Source organism: Rhincodon typus, chromosome 14 (assembly GCF_021869965.1).
Source record: "Rhincodon typus isolate 14 chromosome 14, sRhiTyp1.1, whole genome shotgun sequence".
In the NCBI taxonomy this organism is placed as follows: Eukaryota; Metazoa; Chordata; class Chondrichthyes; order Orectolobiformes; family Rhincodontidae; genus Rhincodon; species Rhincodon typus.
In genome coordinates, this window is record NC_063345.1 from 48,410,608 (window position 1) to 48,426,535 (window position 15,928).

Here is a 15,928-nt window from a genome sequence, read left to right on the forward strand (position 1 = left end):
GTGTGGAAAAACAACTGACATTACCACTAAATTTACCTGCTATGATGAGTTTCTCTCCTTATTTACCTTATTCAACCTGATGTACTTGATTAAACTTTTTGTATACGTCAGGGTGAAAACCCCAAGAGAAACACTGATACAATTGATGATTACGCTATAGTCCCAGTCTATCATAAATTTGACTTTGTTTCAAATTTAGTCTAAGTGTTAACTCACAATGAAGGACACCCCATTGTTTCTTTAAGGTCAGAAGGTTATAATTAATACACCACTACAAATATCTCTCTGCAAGCATCCGGTGAATTATGGATGTCAAGGTGACAGCACATTTGCCTCAGGTATTTACCAAAGCCATTAGTGTTGCTGTCGGCATTCTCTATCTATTAAGAATGTTCCCTTATGTAATAGTCAGAACTCTACAGAGAAGAAATTTAATTCATATTATCATCAAAAATAATCAGTCTTCAAATCTGTAATGAAAAACACCACCTGCTTGTTTACCCACAGATCTCTATCTGCATAATGAGCAATCTCATGCACATTGATTTTAAGATTTCTCTATTACCAATTTAATGTGTTCTCATTTTAAATACGACACACCAGTATGCAATAAAAATATTAATTTCCAACACGACTACTCCACTGAGCATCACCAGTACATTCAGTTTAAACAACTGAATGGATATATTACTCTAACAATACTTAAATAATAGGAAGACTGCAAAAGAAATCAAATTTGCATTGGTGCATCTTACAAATTGTATTACTTTGTACAGCACATTTATCCTGTATATTTATAAATCTAGACTATTATAAAGAATTTGAATAATAGGAAGAATTAAACTAGATATTGTTATGTACTTTATCCAATATTCGTTATGTAATAAAGTCATTTAAAATATTTCACTGAGATCAGAGTTCTTGTAGATGTTTTTTATTATTAACCATTAAATATTTTCTCATTCTAAATTATTTGGAGAATGGATAAAATTGACACTAAATATGATTAAGAATCCTTCGCTTAACCTTTTAGGAAGCTAATAAAAGCCACTGTCCTTCTGCGATTGTCTAGATAGAGGGCATGGTGCAAGTGCTGTGTGTTATTGAAGAGCAGAGCATATTGCTACCCCTATTGCATGGTTCCAAGACAGTGGTCTATGCCAAATAATGACAGTATCCTGTTAAATGACTTAGGTTAATTCAGAAAACTTGCAGTTCACAAGCCATTGAATAAAGCCAACAATGGTAGTTGTTGAAAATGTCTCAAAGGAGAAACACAAATGTAATGAAGAAGATATTAGTAAATTTAGTCTAAAGTGATCGACAGATCATGTATTGGTGGTGTTACGTGAACACTAATAGATTACCAGCAATACATTACTAAAGCAGACCCATATGCTCATCTTAGCGTTAAAAAAGCATAGCTTTGTTTTTTCAAAAGTGCATCTGAAGTACGCACAGAATCAGCTTCCCAAGTACCTTTTTTAATTCTATGACAGATTTTGAAACATTTTAGTAGGTAAGCACCAATAACGTCAGTGCAAAATCTTATCCAAGGTATAATTTTGTCAAACATTGAACTATCACTTTAAATAATCATTTGAGACCCTGAAATCTCATGTTGCAAATAAATTGAATAAAAGCTAACTGAAAATTCAGGCGCATGATTAAACTAATTTGAAGTATACTTCTTATAGATCTCATGTTGCCAATTTGAACAGCAAGTATTAAAGTCATTACTGTTAAAATGTAACACCACTAGTGGATGATATGATAGCCACAGCTAATCTTAACAAAGCACAGTTTCATTTAATGTATCATCTTATGGACTCTGTTTCATATCCATACATTTTTAACTGGTACTCATGAATTCAATTGCTCAGTGAGGTGTCAAGTTATCTCAGATGGTGTTTAATTTATGATCCAATAGTTCACTTACTTGAGGTAAAAGTAAATCTTTGTGGGGTAAGGAAAAAGTACAGTCACCCACTACCACAAGGTCAAAACACATAGTCAGTCATGCCACACTGTCAGATTATACAATCTTGCAGAAACTCACCTGCTCAGACCACTAAGATGTAATGATGTACGTGTGTGCATGTGCAATTTTTGTGTGAATGGTAGCTTTGGAAGAATGCCAAAATTATTCATCTGCATAGAAAATAACTGAAAATGGGTTAAAGGGTGCAAAAAAACTTCAAATTTCAGAAAGCCATCAGAATGTGGCAGGGAAGTATGATCACTTGATACTGAAGTACTTCTTAGTAACACATTTCACAAATCATATCCTGAAAAACTTTCAGAAGTGGAAATGTTGGGAGAGAAATTGGAACAGAAACCAAATTAATTTAATTTGTAATTTTCCTGCACCTTACAGCAGAATGTCTAAATTGGTTACATATTTTGGCCATATCATAATATTAGAGTGACATTATGGTGCTCAGTTCATGTCATATGTTAAGCATTACTGCCAATCAGAAAATACTCTCTGTATCTAACCCTTCAGCAAGAATAACAATATCAAACTCACGAGGAATTCCTTGGCCTGCAGGGATGGGAGGATTTATAGCCAGTCATGAACACAGGGATCCTCATTCTTTGCAGCAATTAGTTTAACACCCATGGGTCTTCTTGAGAACTCCAAACAACTCATCACATCATCAGTACAATCTGGTACATTAAACCACTATTTGATGCCTATTTGTAAACATTCTAATTATATGGAAATCATTTACATGCAAGTGCAATTTAACATTGTAATTTATATGTGCCAAATATCCATGTGTGACATCTATATGTATATAGTGGTACTGTTGTGGGAAAGGGGGTCGAATTTGCCTGCTTCTGCTACAATTGATAGCTACATTCTCAAACACCAGGAGTTACTTAAATGCTACTTAAGTACTACTATTGATCAAGCACCAAACGAAGATATGCAGAAAGTCGGTTTGTATCGCATCAGTAGTTACTTTCACTGTGCTTTTGCTGGAAGGATCACAATTATAGTTGATCAGGGAATGGACTGAAATAAATTTTACTAAATAAAGAGAGGACAAAGGTTCTGCCCATGAATTCCACAAGAGATTAATGCAGGCTTGCAAAAAAAAAAATGCTTCTCGCACAGAACAAATTTAATAGCTAAAAAGAATGGAGATATGCAAAGTTATATATCTGAACATGTTTCCCTGGACAGCTGCAACTACTGATTTGGCAATGATGGTGTTATATTTCAAGTTTTTCCCTTAATATTTGTCTCAAATGACCTTCCATTTGCAAAGTTATTCATGGATGAGCTCATAATTACTGCTGAAACTGAACGCTAAGACGACAGAGCTGATAATCATTCATAATTAAATGGTTGAGAGAGATGGATTGAACTCTGTTGACTAAGTGTTCACATGTCATCTGTTTTATGTACACCTGTTAATACCATTACATACAGTTGAATTGACACCTGAATAAGCCCTCCTCCTCGGATCAATTTCCAGGGTTACTGGCCTGGTCTTGTCCCATATACAGAGTTTCCAATCTTGGCATGGGGTTCTGGTGTGGTCAGAATGGGAGCCAGCAGAATTTGAGATGGAATCTGGATCTATTAGATTTGGGCCTTGTTCACAATGCCATTGCTGTTTTTGATTGGTGAATAATTCAGTGCACGCTTTCTCTACCTACTGTCTAATAACACTTGGAGATTTTAGGCTACTCCCAGTACCCCACTGGATAATGTCTCCAACTGACTCATGAATACTTATATCCTGAGCTTTCCTATGGGTTATTCATTTCTCTAACTACATGTTGACCTTGATTGCTATAATGACCCTGCAAAAAAAAAAGCTGGTGCCACTTAAATGAATGCCAAGGGATGTTTGTGAGGGTCTAGGCATGGTTCTGGGTTACGTGTAGGCCTCGAAGCAAGAATTGAATTCTAATGGACCTCCGAGAGATCATCTCTCGATTCTTGATCTACCAGCTTTGGGGAAGGAAGATTTGTATGGCCTGCAGCTCCCTCTCCAGGGGTAGCAGGAAGTGGTTGAGAAATTTCAATTGTTCAGGCGTCTCAGTAATGAGAGTACACCAGTGGGTTCCTGCTTCCACTAGCTGAACAACCATGTCCTTGTCATTAGGGATGGAACCATGACTGGAGGCTCCATTCTGCGCAGTGGTGTTGTTCGGATTACTGTATTTCAGAATCCAGGCCTCCATTTAAGCTCCAATTATTTGAAAATGGGAGTCAGAATTTTTTTAAAAATTCTCTATTTTGAAATAGGCTCTAACTTACCAAGCTATAAAAAGTCAACATTTTCAATAATTAAGCTTGACACCAGAAATCAATTGTTTATGTACAATGCCGTTTCAGTACCCAGTGGATTTATACAAAGTATAACATTGCACATGGAATATGTTTTAGCTGGGAGTGTACTTTGTCAGAAATGCTTGCTACGTATATACACACAGTGCAATTCTCCCCCCTCCCAGGCGGTGGGGAGAGACATGGTGAAAAGGGCAGATAATTGAGTGACTTTGCCCTGGAGAGAAGCTCAGCTCTTTCTCATCACCTTGGCAATTATGTGGTGGGTGAGGAGGTCCATAGCACACTTGACTTGCTAATAATTTCCCAATTGGGAAACCAAGACAACTTGCCTGCTGACACTTTGTGGACAGTAGGAAAACAAGGTGATGGGGTGAGGATGGTCAGTGGTCAGCCTGTAGGAACAAATGCTCCAACCTTTCCTCCAACCACCTAACCCCTCCTGCTCTGCGACCACCCTCCATGGTAAGAAGAAAGAAGACAAACACCTTTCCACCACTGGATCCTGAGGAGTAGGCTGGTCAAACTTCAAAGAGAAGCTGGAAGCTTCTGGGTTTACTTCTAGCCCTGTGATAGGGTGAGATAATTGCCTCACATGCCCGTCAGCTCTAACAATCTGGTTGGTAAGTGGTCCAGTGAGCATTTCACGGAGAGTGGTGCCATGTTATTTGCCACCTAACATACTCCCGCACTTGGGGGAAAAAGAGGATTGTGCCTGTATTCATATCTGCATATATAAAAGAAAACCTGTACATAATTTTATTTCATACATACGATACAAAAATTAAGATGTAAACCAATGTCAGATAAAAGATAGTGTATTGATTTGAATTCCAATGTAGAGGTGCAAACATGGTGGGAAGCCAGTTAAAATGTATAGGTTACTTATCCATTCATGAATTGACCATTTTAACCTTACGGTTTTTTGCACATTGATGTTCCAGCTATTGGAAGCAAAGCAAGACTACAAGAATTTTTGCAAACCGAGATGTTATTCCGTCAAAAGGACCTATGTTGAATTCTGATATGTTTTTGAATAAAGGTTATCACTCCCAAAACAATACATGCCCTGCTATCACTCTCATTTCAATTCTGCCATCATGAGTGACATACTTGGTTTATTCTATAGCAACAGAAGCTGATTTTTCTTGACACACAGCTCCAAGTAAAAGAAGAATGAACTTCTGTCGAGTATGCACAACACGTATGATGCTGTGTACACATGAAGAGTTGAAAGATATACTCAAATTTGCCTAAGGAACTTTGTGGAGCTCAACTGTCATGTGACCAGTCAAAATTCTGCAATATTGCTTTGAAGATTTGTTCTACTGGAATAGAGTAATAAATAGATTTATGATTAGAAGTGATAATAGTTTAAATCAATAATACCCCTTGGTGAGAAGAACATCTGCAAATCTGGTGCTAGAAGTATTTAGTCGCAATGTAAAACATTTTTAAAAGATTCTAAATAAGCAAAATTACTTCAATTTATCTAACTTTGTTCCTGTTAATTGCCTTGGCATAATTTCCTAGTAGGAAGTTATTGAATTTCTGGTTGTTGATTGTTGCCTCTGATGATAAAGTAACTAACTAGTACTATTGAGGCTCCAAAGTTCCCTTTAACAGAGGTATTGCCTGCTTCCTCTGATCACTAGTGACTGCTGGTTAAAGTGAACAGAACCCAGCCATGATAGATGCCAAAGGTGAGGTTCAAACTTTTATATCTAGCTCCAGGACCATTATTTCCACAAGTGTGCACGTGCATTAGCTAATCCCCCAACAGTGGAGAAGGTCTGATTGTATGTAAAACTGTGAATGAAACTTACACCAAGTGTTCCTTTGTATACCTAATTATGTTTCAAAATTCAGTGTACATATCACTGTCTGCCCCACATTTGAAATGGCCTATTTAGTAGCATTGATAATGGCATGCATATTACCCATCAGATGTAGTTCTAAATTTTTAATGTTGTGCAAAGTAAGTGTAACCTGCCATTGGTTAGCTTTTAAATATAATGAGCGTGCCTTAAAAGAATCTATATTTACAGTGTCTTTATAAATGTTGGAAAATGTGCGCGAAAAAGTCAGAAAGATGGCAACCATTGAGTAATTAACAGCTTCCACAGAATACATTTATCAACGTTGTTAGGATATTTACCCCGTTCTCAGCACAAACACATTCCCCTAAATGGCCACAATTTAAGGTTTTCTTAAACAATGCAGCCACTACAATGTTAAACTTATGTTGTACAAAGTAACTTACATTAAAAAGTTAAACTCAGCATTATGCTAGAGTTAAAAGAAAGGCATGTATACTTAAGGAGGAGATCCCAAAATTTCATTTTAAATTTCACTTTTTAAAACAAAAATCATTCGTTAAGATGTGGATGGCCTTATTATGGCCAGCATTTATTGACTGTATAGGGCAATTAAGAGTCAACCACATTGCTGTGGGTCAGGAGTTACATGTAGGCCAGCCCCGGAAAAGTGGGGGGGATTTCCTTTTCAAAAAGGCATTAGTTAACCAGATAGGTTTTCATGAGAAGATCCTACTTTCTCAATCTCATCCCTTATCCGAACCGCAGTGACTGTCAGGTTGAATCCACCATCAGTCAAGTCTTTCTAATGAGAGAGAAGCCCTATGGTCCTCTGGGACTCTGACAAACTACCTTTACCATTAGACTAAATTTTTAATCTCAGACTTTCGTGGATTTCAGATTTCACCATCTGCCATGCTGAGATTTGAAAACATGCTCCCAGAACATTAACCTGGTGTTCCAGATTACTAGTGATATTATTACTATGCCACTACTTCCCCAAGAATGTTATCGCTCATACCAGCCCTGGTACAGGACAGGTCATTACCCATGCAGTCATAACTGTTATTTATGTGAAACTCTGCTGCTGACATTTCTTTACATCTTCAATATTAGTGAAGTGTTGCCTGATCTCTTGCGTTTGTTCTCACGTTCTCTGGTGAAAGCTTTGCAGAAAATTGTTATTCATTAGGGATCAGATAAGTAAGATTAAAGCTATACCAAAAAACATTTTTAATGTCAGCCTCATGGGTGAGTTAAATATCTGCTAAAGGGGTAGTTAGGTATTAAGAAATCGTTGAATCCTTTATTATTGAGATGCTGGTTAGAAGTTAACCAAACAAAAGAAGTACCCATAGGTACTATGCTATAACAGTGGAATGTTAAAATCTATACTAACATTGTTGTCAGATACTCAAGAGTTCTTACATATACTTATTATAATAACCACAATCGGAGACATAATGAGGGTTCATTGTAACAAAAAATATAGCAAATGAATACAGATCACATTCAAGCAGAATATAAAGACATTAATGCATGTAATTTTTTTTCCCCTATATAAAAGGACTAGAGTTGCCATTCATGATGATGCCCCACCCCCTCATCCCTGTCAGCCTACCTCCTGCATCGGTTACCATGGCAATGAGCCAGATGAGTCACCTCAGCACCATAGCTAACATGGCAGTGGCAGCCCAAATGCACAGTCCCCTTTCCCGAGCAGGAGCTTCTGTTATTAAGGTAAGACTGAAACCAATGTTATCTCTGTGTAGAAATAGCTGGTAATCAGGATTATGTTTTTACCTGTAATCAATAACTGAAAAAAAACTGATGAATGGTTTTATTTTTCCAAAAGCTATTCCACATCCAGATGTGGCCTGACTTATTAATTGAGAATGATGGGAGTGAAAAGCCTTAATGCACAAGGTTAAGTTGCAAAATAAGAGAATGCACCACAAATCAATTGCACAGTACTTTGACCTGAAATTTTCAGTCTGTAAACTTGACTTTGTGTCAGTGTACAAATAACTGAACACACACAGCTTGATATATAAAAAACAACTGTTGGGCCTTTCCTAAAGCCAAGATCAACATTCCTATTTCAGTTTCCTTATCTATATTGAATCAATACAGTATATCACCTGACACAGTTATATTTTTAAAATGTTAAGTCCTTATTTTAACCTCAGTAATGCTGGGTATGCATGCAAGAGTGGTGGGTAGTTAGGATGGATAGTCTTAGATACCCTTCAAATGGCTGATAACTTTCTTTTAAAAAATCTTTATTCTTTTTATTTCAATTGCCAATTCCACTTCACTACAACCTGCTTTGGAATTTTTACTTCTCCACATCTTGTTCTTATCAACATTCAAGTTATCTCTCCTCACTGGGAATGAGTACTAACACATCTGTCCTTGCTATTCTGTCACTGACTTACAAGGAGGTACACAGAGAGTTGTATGGGCACCCTTGCTCTGCAATTTCCTCCTCTTGGATGCCAACCATTCTGTGACAAAGTAGGAAAGTATCAGTGCCCTAGGTCGTCTAAAAGCTTGACTATCATTCTTAAAAGATGAAAAACCTAAAGGAATTCTTCCATTACAAAAGTATCCCAACCCATGTGTGTGTTTTGAAATAGAAGGACATCTTCCTAGGCATCTTTACTTCAGTCAGTAATTATTCTCTCCATTTCAAGCACACTCCTTTACTATTCTGAGGAAGTAAGTACGTAGGATGCCTGCTCATGACTTACTGTGCCTCCTTACAGTAATGAAGAAGTTAGCATTTTTGCACTGATCCAAGAAGTTGGAGCAGCAAAGTGATGAATGGACAACAGTACCTAATAAGTACTGGGATGTTCCAGCTGCTTCAACTTAATTTCAGCCCCGAAGACACTGTCTGAAAAATCAATATGCAAATGTTTGCATAAAGTTGCTTCAGGATAAATGGCCAATTGTGTACTATGAATCTTCAGAATGGTCCCAAGTTTGGGCAAGTGCAGAATAGACTGTCCCCATAGGAGAGAAAATGTTAAATTTCAAGCTATTGTTCACAGATACATTTTTTAAATAAAAATAGAAATAATACATTTCATAATGCATATGTTCCCCTCAGATTTTAAACTGTTTTCTTAATGAAGTTACTGCATTGCATGGGCATTTTTCTTAAGAGAAAATTTGCGGGCTGGAATTTACTGAAAAATACTGATGAATGCAATTATTTGTGCATAAATCAGCCAAAGACAAAGATGAAGAGGATAAACCCCGTAAATTGTGAATTGCCATAAGTTAGTGGATGATTTTCATCACTCTGCCATTAACATTGTGAAATTGGCATCTTTCTGTTGAAATTCCCGAGAGTTTCATACTGTTTCTGCATTTATGCATTATTTGTCCATTAAACTTGTCACTGAAATGTAAATCTTATAACTGGCAGCATAGGTACCCTTTTAAGGCTCAGTGGTTAGCACTGTTGCCTCACACTGCCGGGGACCCGCATTCCATTCCACCCTCAGGCAGCTGACTGTGTGGAGTTTTCACATTGTCCCCGTGTCTGCGTGGGTTTCCACCGGTGCTCCAGTTTCCTCCCACAGTGTAAAGATGTGTGGGTTAGGTGGATTGGCCATGCTAAATTGCCCGTAGTGTCCAGGGGTGTGGAACTTAGGTGGATTAGCTATGGGAAGTGTAGGGTTACAGGAAAAGGGTAGGAGGATGGGTCTGGGTGGAATGCTGTTTGGAGAGGCAGTGTGGACTTGTTGGGCCAAATACCCCGTTTCTACACTGTGGGGATTCTATGATTCTTATAATTTTGGATTAAACTTAATAACTCCAAATCAGCCTCTCTGGTCCAGAAAGTGAACAACTAAGAAAGTGTGGACGCTCATTCATTTCTGCAGTAACTTTGACATTGGAGATTCTAAAGGTCAAAGTTTTAATTGCTCTTTTCACTATCTTTGTTGCTCTTTCCTCTCTATTAACCAAATCTTTTCTCTGTTTCTGGATCCAATTTGACACTGAGTTCACACAATCTCATAGACACTCCTTTGCCATTTTTTATTAATCACTAGACTACTGGCCTTATCTTTCAACAATGTCCCAAGTGTCCTGTAACCCTCAGCATGCTATCCTCAAGTTGTATTCTCAACAGCGTACAAGATAAAACATTTTTGAGCTGAAGGGTTCAGGGAAACAATGCAACAATGTAGGATGCCCCACGTCAGTAAATGTTGGGCCACTATCTTTTCCCAACTTTACTGAGATAAGATGATAATTAATTTTAGTTTTAGATTAGAATTTTTGAAGCAATAACCAGCAACTTTTCTATGCTAATTTATCTGTATAAGTAAGCTGTAGTGTAATTTGCCCATTTAGAGTAAAAGCCAAAATTTACAAACTAATTGAAGCTCGTTCTTGAATTGTAGAATGCTGAAAGTCACTAATCACTGCAGCTCATACTGTTCATGTCAATCTGAGCAGAGTTTGAACTTTCAATGTTTGCTGTTGCATCTTACAATTTGTGAGCAAAGGCAATTTTCTTACAGACAGAATAATACAGTTGTGCAGTTGACCTCTTATTCATATGTTTTGTGGGTAGAAATAGGTTAAGAATCTACAGTAGCTTTTTCCCTTCAAAAGGATTGTTCGGATATTATGCATGCGCATTGAATTTTGTCTTTGACTATATTGCAAACACTGTGAAAATATATAGGCCTGAACTTTTGCATGATGGAGAGACTCACCATTGGGGTGAAATTATTAGATGTGGCCAAAAATTGGAAGCCCCAACCATGAATCAGGTACCCGGCAGTTTTGGTAGTGATGGGGATAGAGGGAAGATGTGCTTTGCACCTGCACATTTTGCTGAGGTAGCTGTAGCCTCTACTCTTGGTGCTTTGGGTGTCTGGGACACAGATTACACCTGATAGGAGCGCCTCTGAAATTTTTGAAGTTGTTTGGATGCTCAGGGTACCATTTTTTTTGGAGCGATAAGATACTCCTTTGTATATGGTCCTGGGACACTTTTGAGGGAGGCCAAGTGCCCAACAGAATTGTTAAAAGTAAGCATGAAAATGTGTGTAAACTAATTTGGAGCAGTGATCATCAAGAGGACTGGTCATGAAAAAAGCTATCAAAAGAGTCAAAACATTTTAAGCTCATGCCCTTTAAATTTTTGGGGAAAAATGTTTTTGAGTATTTTTAAAAAAAAAAATACTCTTGCTAGTCTATTTTGTCAGTTGACATAAGCCTCGGGCATTCCTGCATTTGAGCAACATGACTGATTTCCCAATTAACATTCTAGTTGTAGGCTGCCTGCAATTTCAGTTTGATCGAAAACTCTTTAGAAGTGGAATTTCACACTTTGTTGCTTGCTGTTATAAAGTGTTTTACACTTGAATGAAATGCTTTTGCTATAAGAAAGTATGAAGTGGAAGAAAGTTAAATGTAGTCAGTTTTTTATAAATATAGTGAAGAGTGCAATATATAAAGTCAGAGCTTTATTTCAACTAATTGTAGCTTGGGTGAATTAATATGGTAGAGGGTCGGGGGATTGGTGCATAGGTTGGGAGGGGTTTTAAGGTGTCATGGCGTTCAGTAAGGGGTATAGGTTGGAATGGAGGGTATAACAAGTTAAGGGGCGTTGAGGGGCATAGAGAGTATGCAAGGTTATGTATGAAGCAGCATGAATGGGGCATGGGGATTGAGGTTTATTAACATTTAAATATGTTATGTACAGCACCAGTGCATGAAGGCAGGCCTTCCACCCAGTCCTCTCCCACCCAGCAGTCTCCACTCGAGTTCTGGAATTGCCTGGTTCCCCTCTGAAAGACTCATCCATCCCAAAAAAAAATCCCAACTTTTCTGGGTCACTTCCTGCTGGTTTGGGTTCGCAGAGTTAGGAAATGCAACTCTGCCCTTCTAGCACAGTTTCAATAGGTTTACACCTCCATTAAATTAAGAGTAATTGTTGGCGATCATTGAACAACATTTACTGAGTAATTGCCTGGCATTTGACAATTTTCAATTTTTAAAAATGGGAAATAGTTCCTTTTCTTTGAGTACAGAGAGAATATAACATGGAGATCAAATCACAGCATTCAAAACATTTTACAGTTTGGAAAATTTCCTGCAGAGACAGGAAGTAATGGCACAAGCTTTTAGAGTATAGCATCATTGCTAGAAGCAAAAATCATAATGCCATCACCTTAACCTTTACAAACTTGTCACAACTGGCATTAGTTGTTTTCATAGTTGGACACAAAAATAAAATCACTACTTTCTGCAATGGTAAGTGACCTTTTTATCTACAATCATAATTAGTGGTGAGCTGCCCTTTACCCATGACTGTGCTAATACTGGATCCGCAACCTTTACATTGTGAGGATTCCTACTGGGAGAAATGAATACCATTTTCTTTAGTCAGGCAATCATATCCTTCTGATGAGATGTTAAATTAAAGCTTAGTCTTCCTGTTCTGTTGGACAATAAAGCTCTATTCCATTTATAGTAGGCAGTTTTCCAACGTTCTCAGCCGATCATTCCTCTTCCACATCAGAAAGTTAAATAAATCAGACTATTATCTATCTCGTGGTTTCATTTTTGTAGGGCAATAATGGCATTTATCATAGAATCCCTACAGTGTGATAGAAGGCCATTTGTCACATTGCATCCACACTGACCGTCCAAAGAACATCTGTCCCAGGCTCACCCTATCCCTGTAACCCACATTTCCAATGGCTAATCCATCTAGCCTGCACATCCCTGGACACTAGGGACAATTTAGCATGGCCAATCCACCTAACCTGCACATTTTTGGACTGTGGGAGGAAACCCACGCAGACACAGGGAGAATGTGCAAACTCCACACAACCAGAGGCTGGAATCTCTGGTGCTGTGAGGCAGCAGTACTAACCACTGAGCCACCGTGCTGCCCATTTTATGGCTGCTAAAGTCCAAAAATCATTGACCGTGTGAAGTACATTCTAATATTGTGATCCACCATGTAATTACAAATATTCCATCAGCAATGTCTAAACAATATAAATCAAAACAATGTTCATACATTCTTTTTTTCTGGCTGCCCAGAATGATTTGAGATAAACACATTCAACATTGTTTCCTTTCAGAATGGCAAGATAGTTTCAATTGCTCGTACGTGTATGATTACTTTCACCATTAAACTCTCATTGCTAGATTTAATGTCATGCCATTAGTCAGTTGATTTATTTAGCAAATGATACAGTTACTTATCAGATTTAAAACAGGCTTCCACAGGATAGTAGCTACCTAATGAGGCGCTGCTTGTAGGGCTTGAGTAACAGAATACACGTCGACTCATTAGCTCACTGACTGATAATAGGTTTGTTTAGTTCTATGCTTAAGCATAATTCCTAAACTACTCATGCTTTAAAATAAATAATATTGCATTAAAATAGTTACCTAGTCTCATATCTAAATGTTCCTCAAGGGCCTTATTTAACTTTTAGTCATTCACAAGATGTGGACATGGCTGACAAGACCATTACTCATCCATGTTTGCCCTTGAGGTGACAGCTGTTCTCTTGTGGTGCTGCAGTCCATGTGGTGTAGGGACACCCACAATGCTGTGGGGAAGGGAGTTACAGGATTTTGACCCAGCCAAGTCAGGATCGCGTGTAGCTTGGAGGGGAACTTGCAGGTGGTAGTATTCCCATGTATCTGCTGCTCTTGACCTTCTAGATGGCAGAGCTCGCGGGTTTGGAACATACTATTAGAGGGGTTTGCACACTGTTGTCAGTGTGCATCAGTGGAGGACGGAGTGAATGTTGAAATGTTAGATGGGGTGCCAGTCAAGTAGACTGCTTTGCCCTATGATGGTGTTAAGTTTCTTGAAAGTAGTTGGAGCTGCACTCCTTCGGGCACAAATGGAATATTCCATCACTCTCCTGGCTTGTACTTTGCAGTTTGAGGATAGGTTTGAAGTAGTCAGAGGGTGAGTAATTCTCACTGCAGAACTCCGAATCTCTGACCTGCTCTTATAGCCACAGTACTTAGATGACTAGTCCATTTCAGTTTTCAGGCCAATGATAAACCCTGGGAATTTGATGGGGGTTGGGTGATGGTAATGCTATTGAATGTCAAGGTGTATTGGTTAGATTCTCTGTGGTTGAAGATGGTCATTGTCCAGCATTTGTGTGGTACAAAATTTATTGCCAATCTTGGATATTGTCCAAGTCATCGTTTGCTTGGGTGTAGACGTCTTCCGTATCTGAGAAGTGGTGAATGGTGCTGAACATTGTGAAATCACATGCAAACATGCCCACATCAGACCTTGTGACAGTGGGAAGGGTATTTCCTGATGCAGAGTCCCACTTCAATACTGTTAGGAATAGATTTTTAAGAGATTGTAACCTATAATTCCTTAGCAATTTTCTCAATCTTTCATACTCTGAAGGCACCTGGCTAAAATGTTACCTTGTCCAAATAGACTTTACTCATGAATGACCCTCAGCGCATATAAGTCGATTTGACAATAACCGTTCACAGTAGAGTTTCATTCTGACAGGGATGACTGTGATCAGGAACAGATCTTTGGGTACCATTTCCTCTTTTAATCCTACTATTGGCAGCTCAGCACTGGACCTGGGTTTAAACCATGCCTGGCCTCTAAGAAATAATTACTCTCTGGCTTAAACAGCAAACCATTGAAGTACTTGTAGGTATAGATTGGTGTTATCCTGGCTCAATTGACAGCACTTCCACCATTTAAAATATTTAGATTTGAACTGGATGCCAGAATTTGAGATTAAAATTTCAACAATCTCCAAAATCAAGAGTTGGACTGTTTGAGGCTTTGCCTCCTTTGTTGGCTGAGCTGAGTGTTTGAGATCATAACCACAATAAACCAATCTTCTTGGTCAATTACTGCACTGTTGTTCAATGGTTTTACGTGAATGAAAAAGCTTGCTTCTAAGTCATTGCATTTTAAGGCATTTGTAGAAGACATTAGAAGTCATTAAATAAATGTAAATCTTTTGTTTTAAGCTCAGGATAGATTTGGATCTGGATTCAGAAATAGCTGCAACCCACTTTGGAAACATGACCATTCGACTTAGTATTTTTAGGAAGTGAAGTAGGTGGACAAATAAGAATGTCACTCTGAAGTACTAAGCAGTCACCATAGTGCATGAACAAGCAAGGTCTTATGCTGGAGTGAAGAGGAGAAATTTAAAAGAGAGAGAGGTAAAAGCCTTAATTAGCTAAAGCAACCTGTTAAATAACAAAGTCTATACATTCTTATTTGGGTTATGCTTAAAAATTTAGTGTGCTCCCCCTTCCAAAATATGTACATATGTGAGACTGCCAGGGATTAGCACCTGCTCACTGGCCAGTTAATAAAATAATACTATTCAAGAATGTAATTTATTTTAAACCTTTTCAGAGTATTTGTGCCAAATAGCCAGTCATCTCAGCCTGCTAAACACAGCATTATTACCTGCAAGGGTCAATAAGGTCAATAATGGAAATACATGACCTCACCTCCTTTGTTGACTGTGCAAAGCCTGCAAAAACTTCTTCACTGAACAATATGTGATAAATGAAGCAGACAATGAACATATATGGGATATGTTTGTTATTACACAGTTGGAATTTGTTTTCAGTGCTGCATGACCCAAAATTAATTTCCACATTTCCTGGAATATGCTGCTGTGAGCAGATGGTTAGCCCTTAGATCTCAGACAGCTCTGGGGGAATTCCAGTTTCCTTTGACTAAACATTTTAAAAATACAAGATAACAAGGTGTAGAGCTGGATGAACACAGCAG

General features: G+C 38.1%; 1 protein-coding gene across 2 annotated transcripts in view; it reads left to right on the plus strand.

Moving 5' to 3' along the window:
• dacha (dachshund a) overlaps window positions 1–15,928 on the plus strand; it is a 355,808-nt gene that overhangs the window by 254,323 nt on the left and 85,557 nt on the right. For both annotated transcript variants that reach the window (XM_048605493.1, XM_048605494.1), the window contains exon 4: window positions 7,694–7,866. In XM_048605493.1, the coding sequence (XP_048461450.1) occupies window positions 7,694–7,866 (173 nt within the window). The remainder of the gene's footprint in view (window positions 1–7,693; window positions 7,867–15,928) is intronic.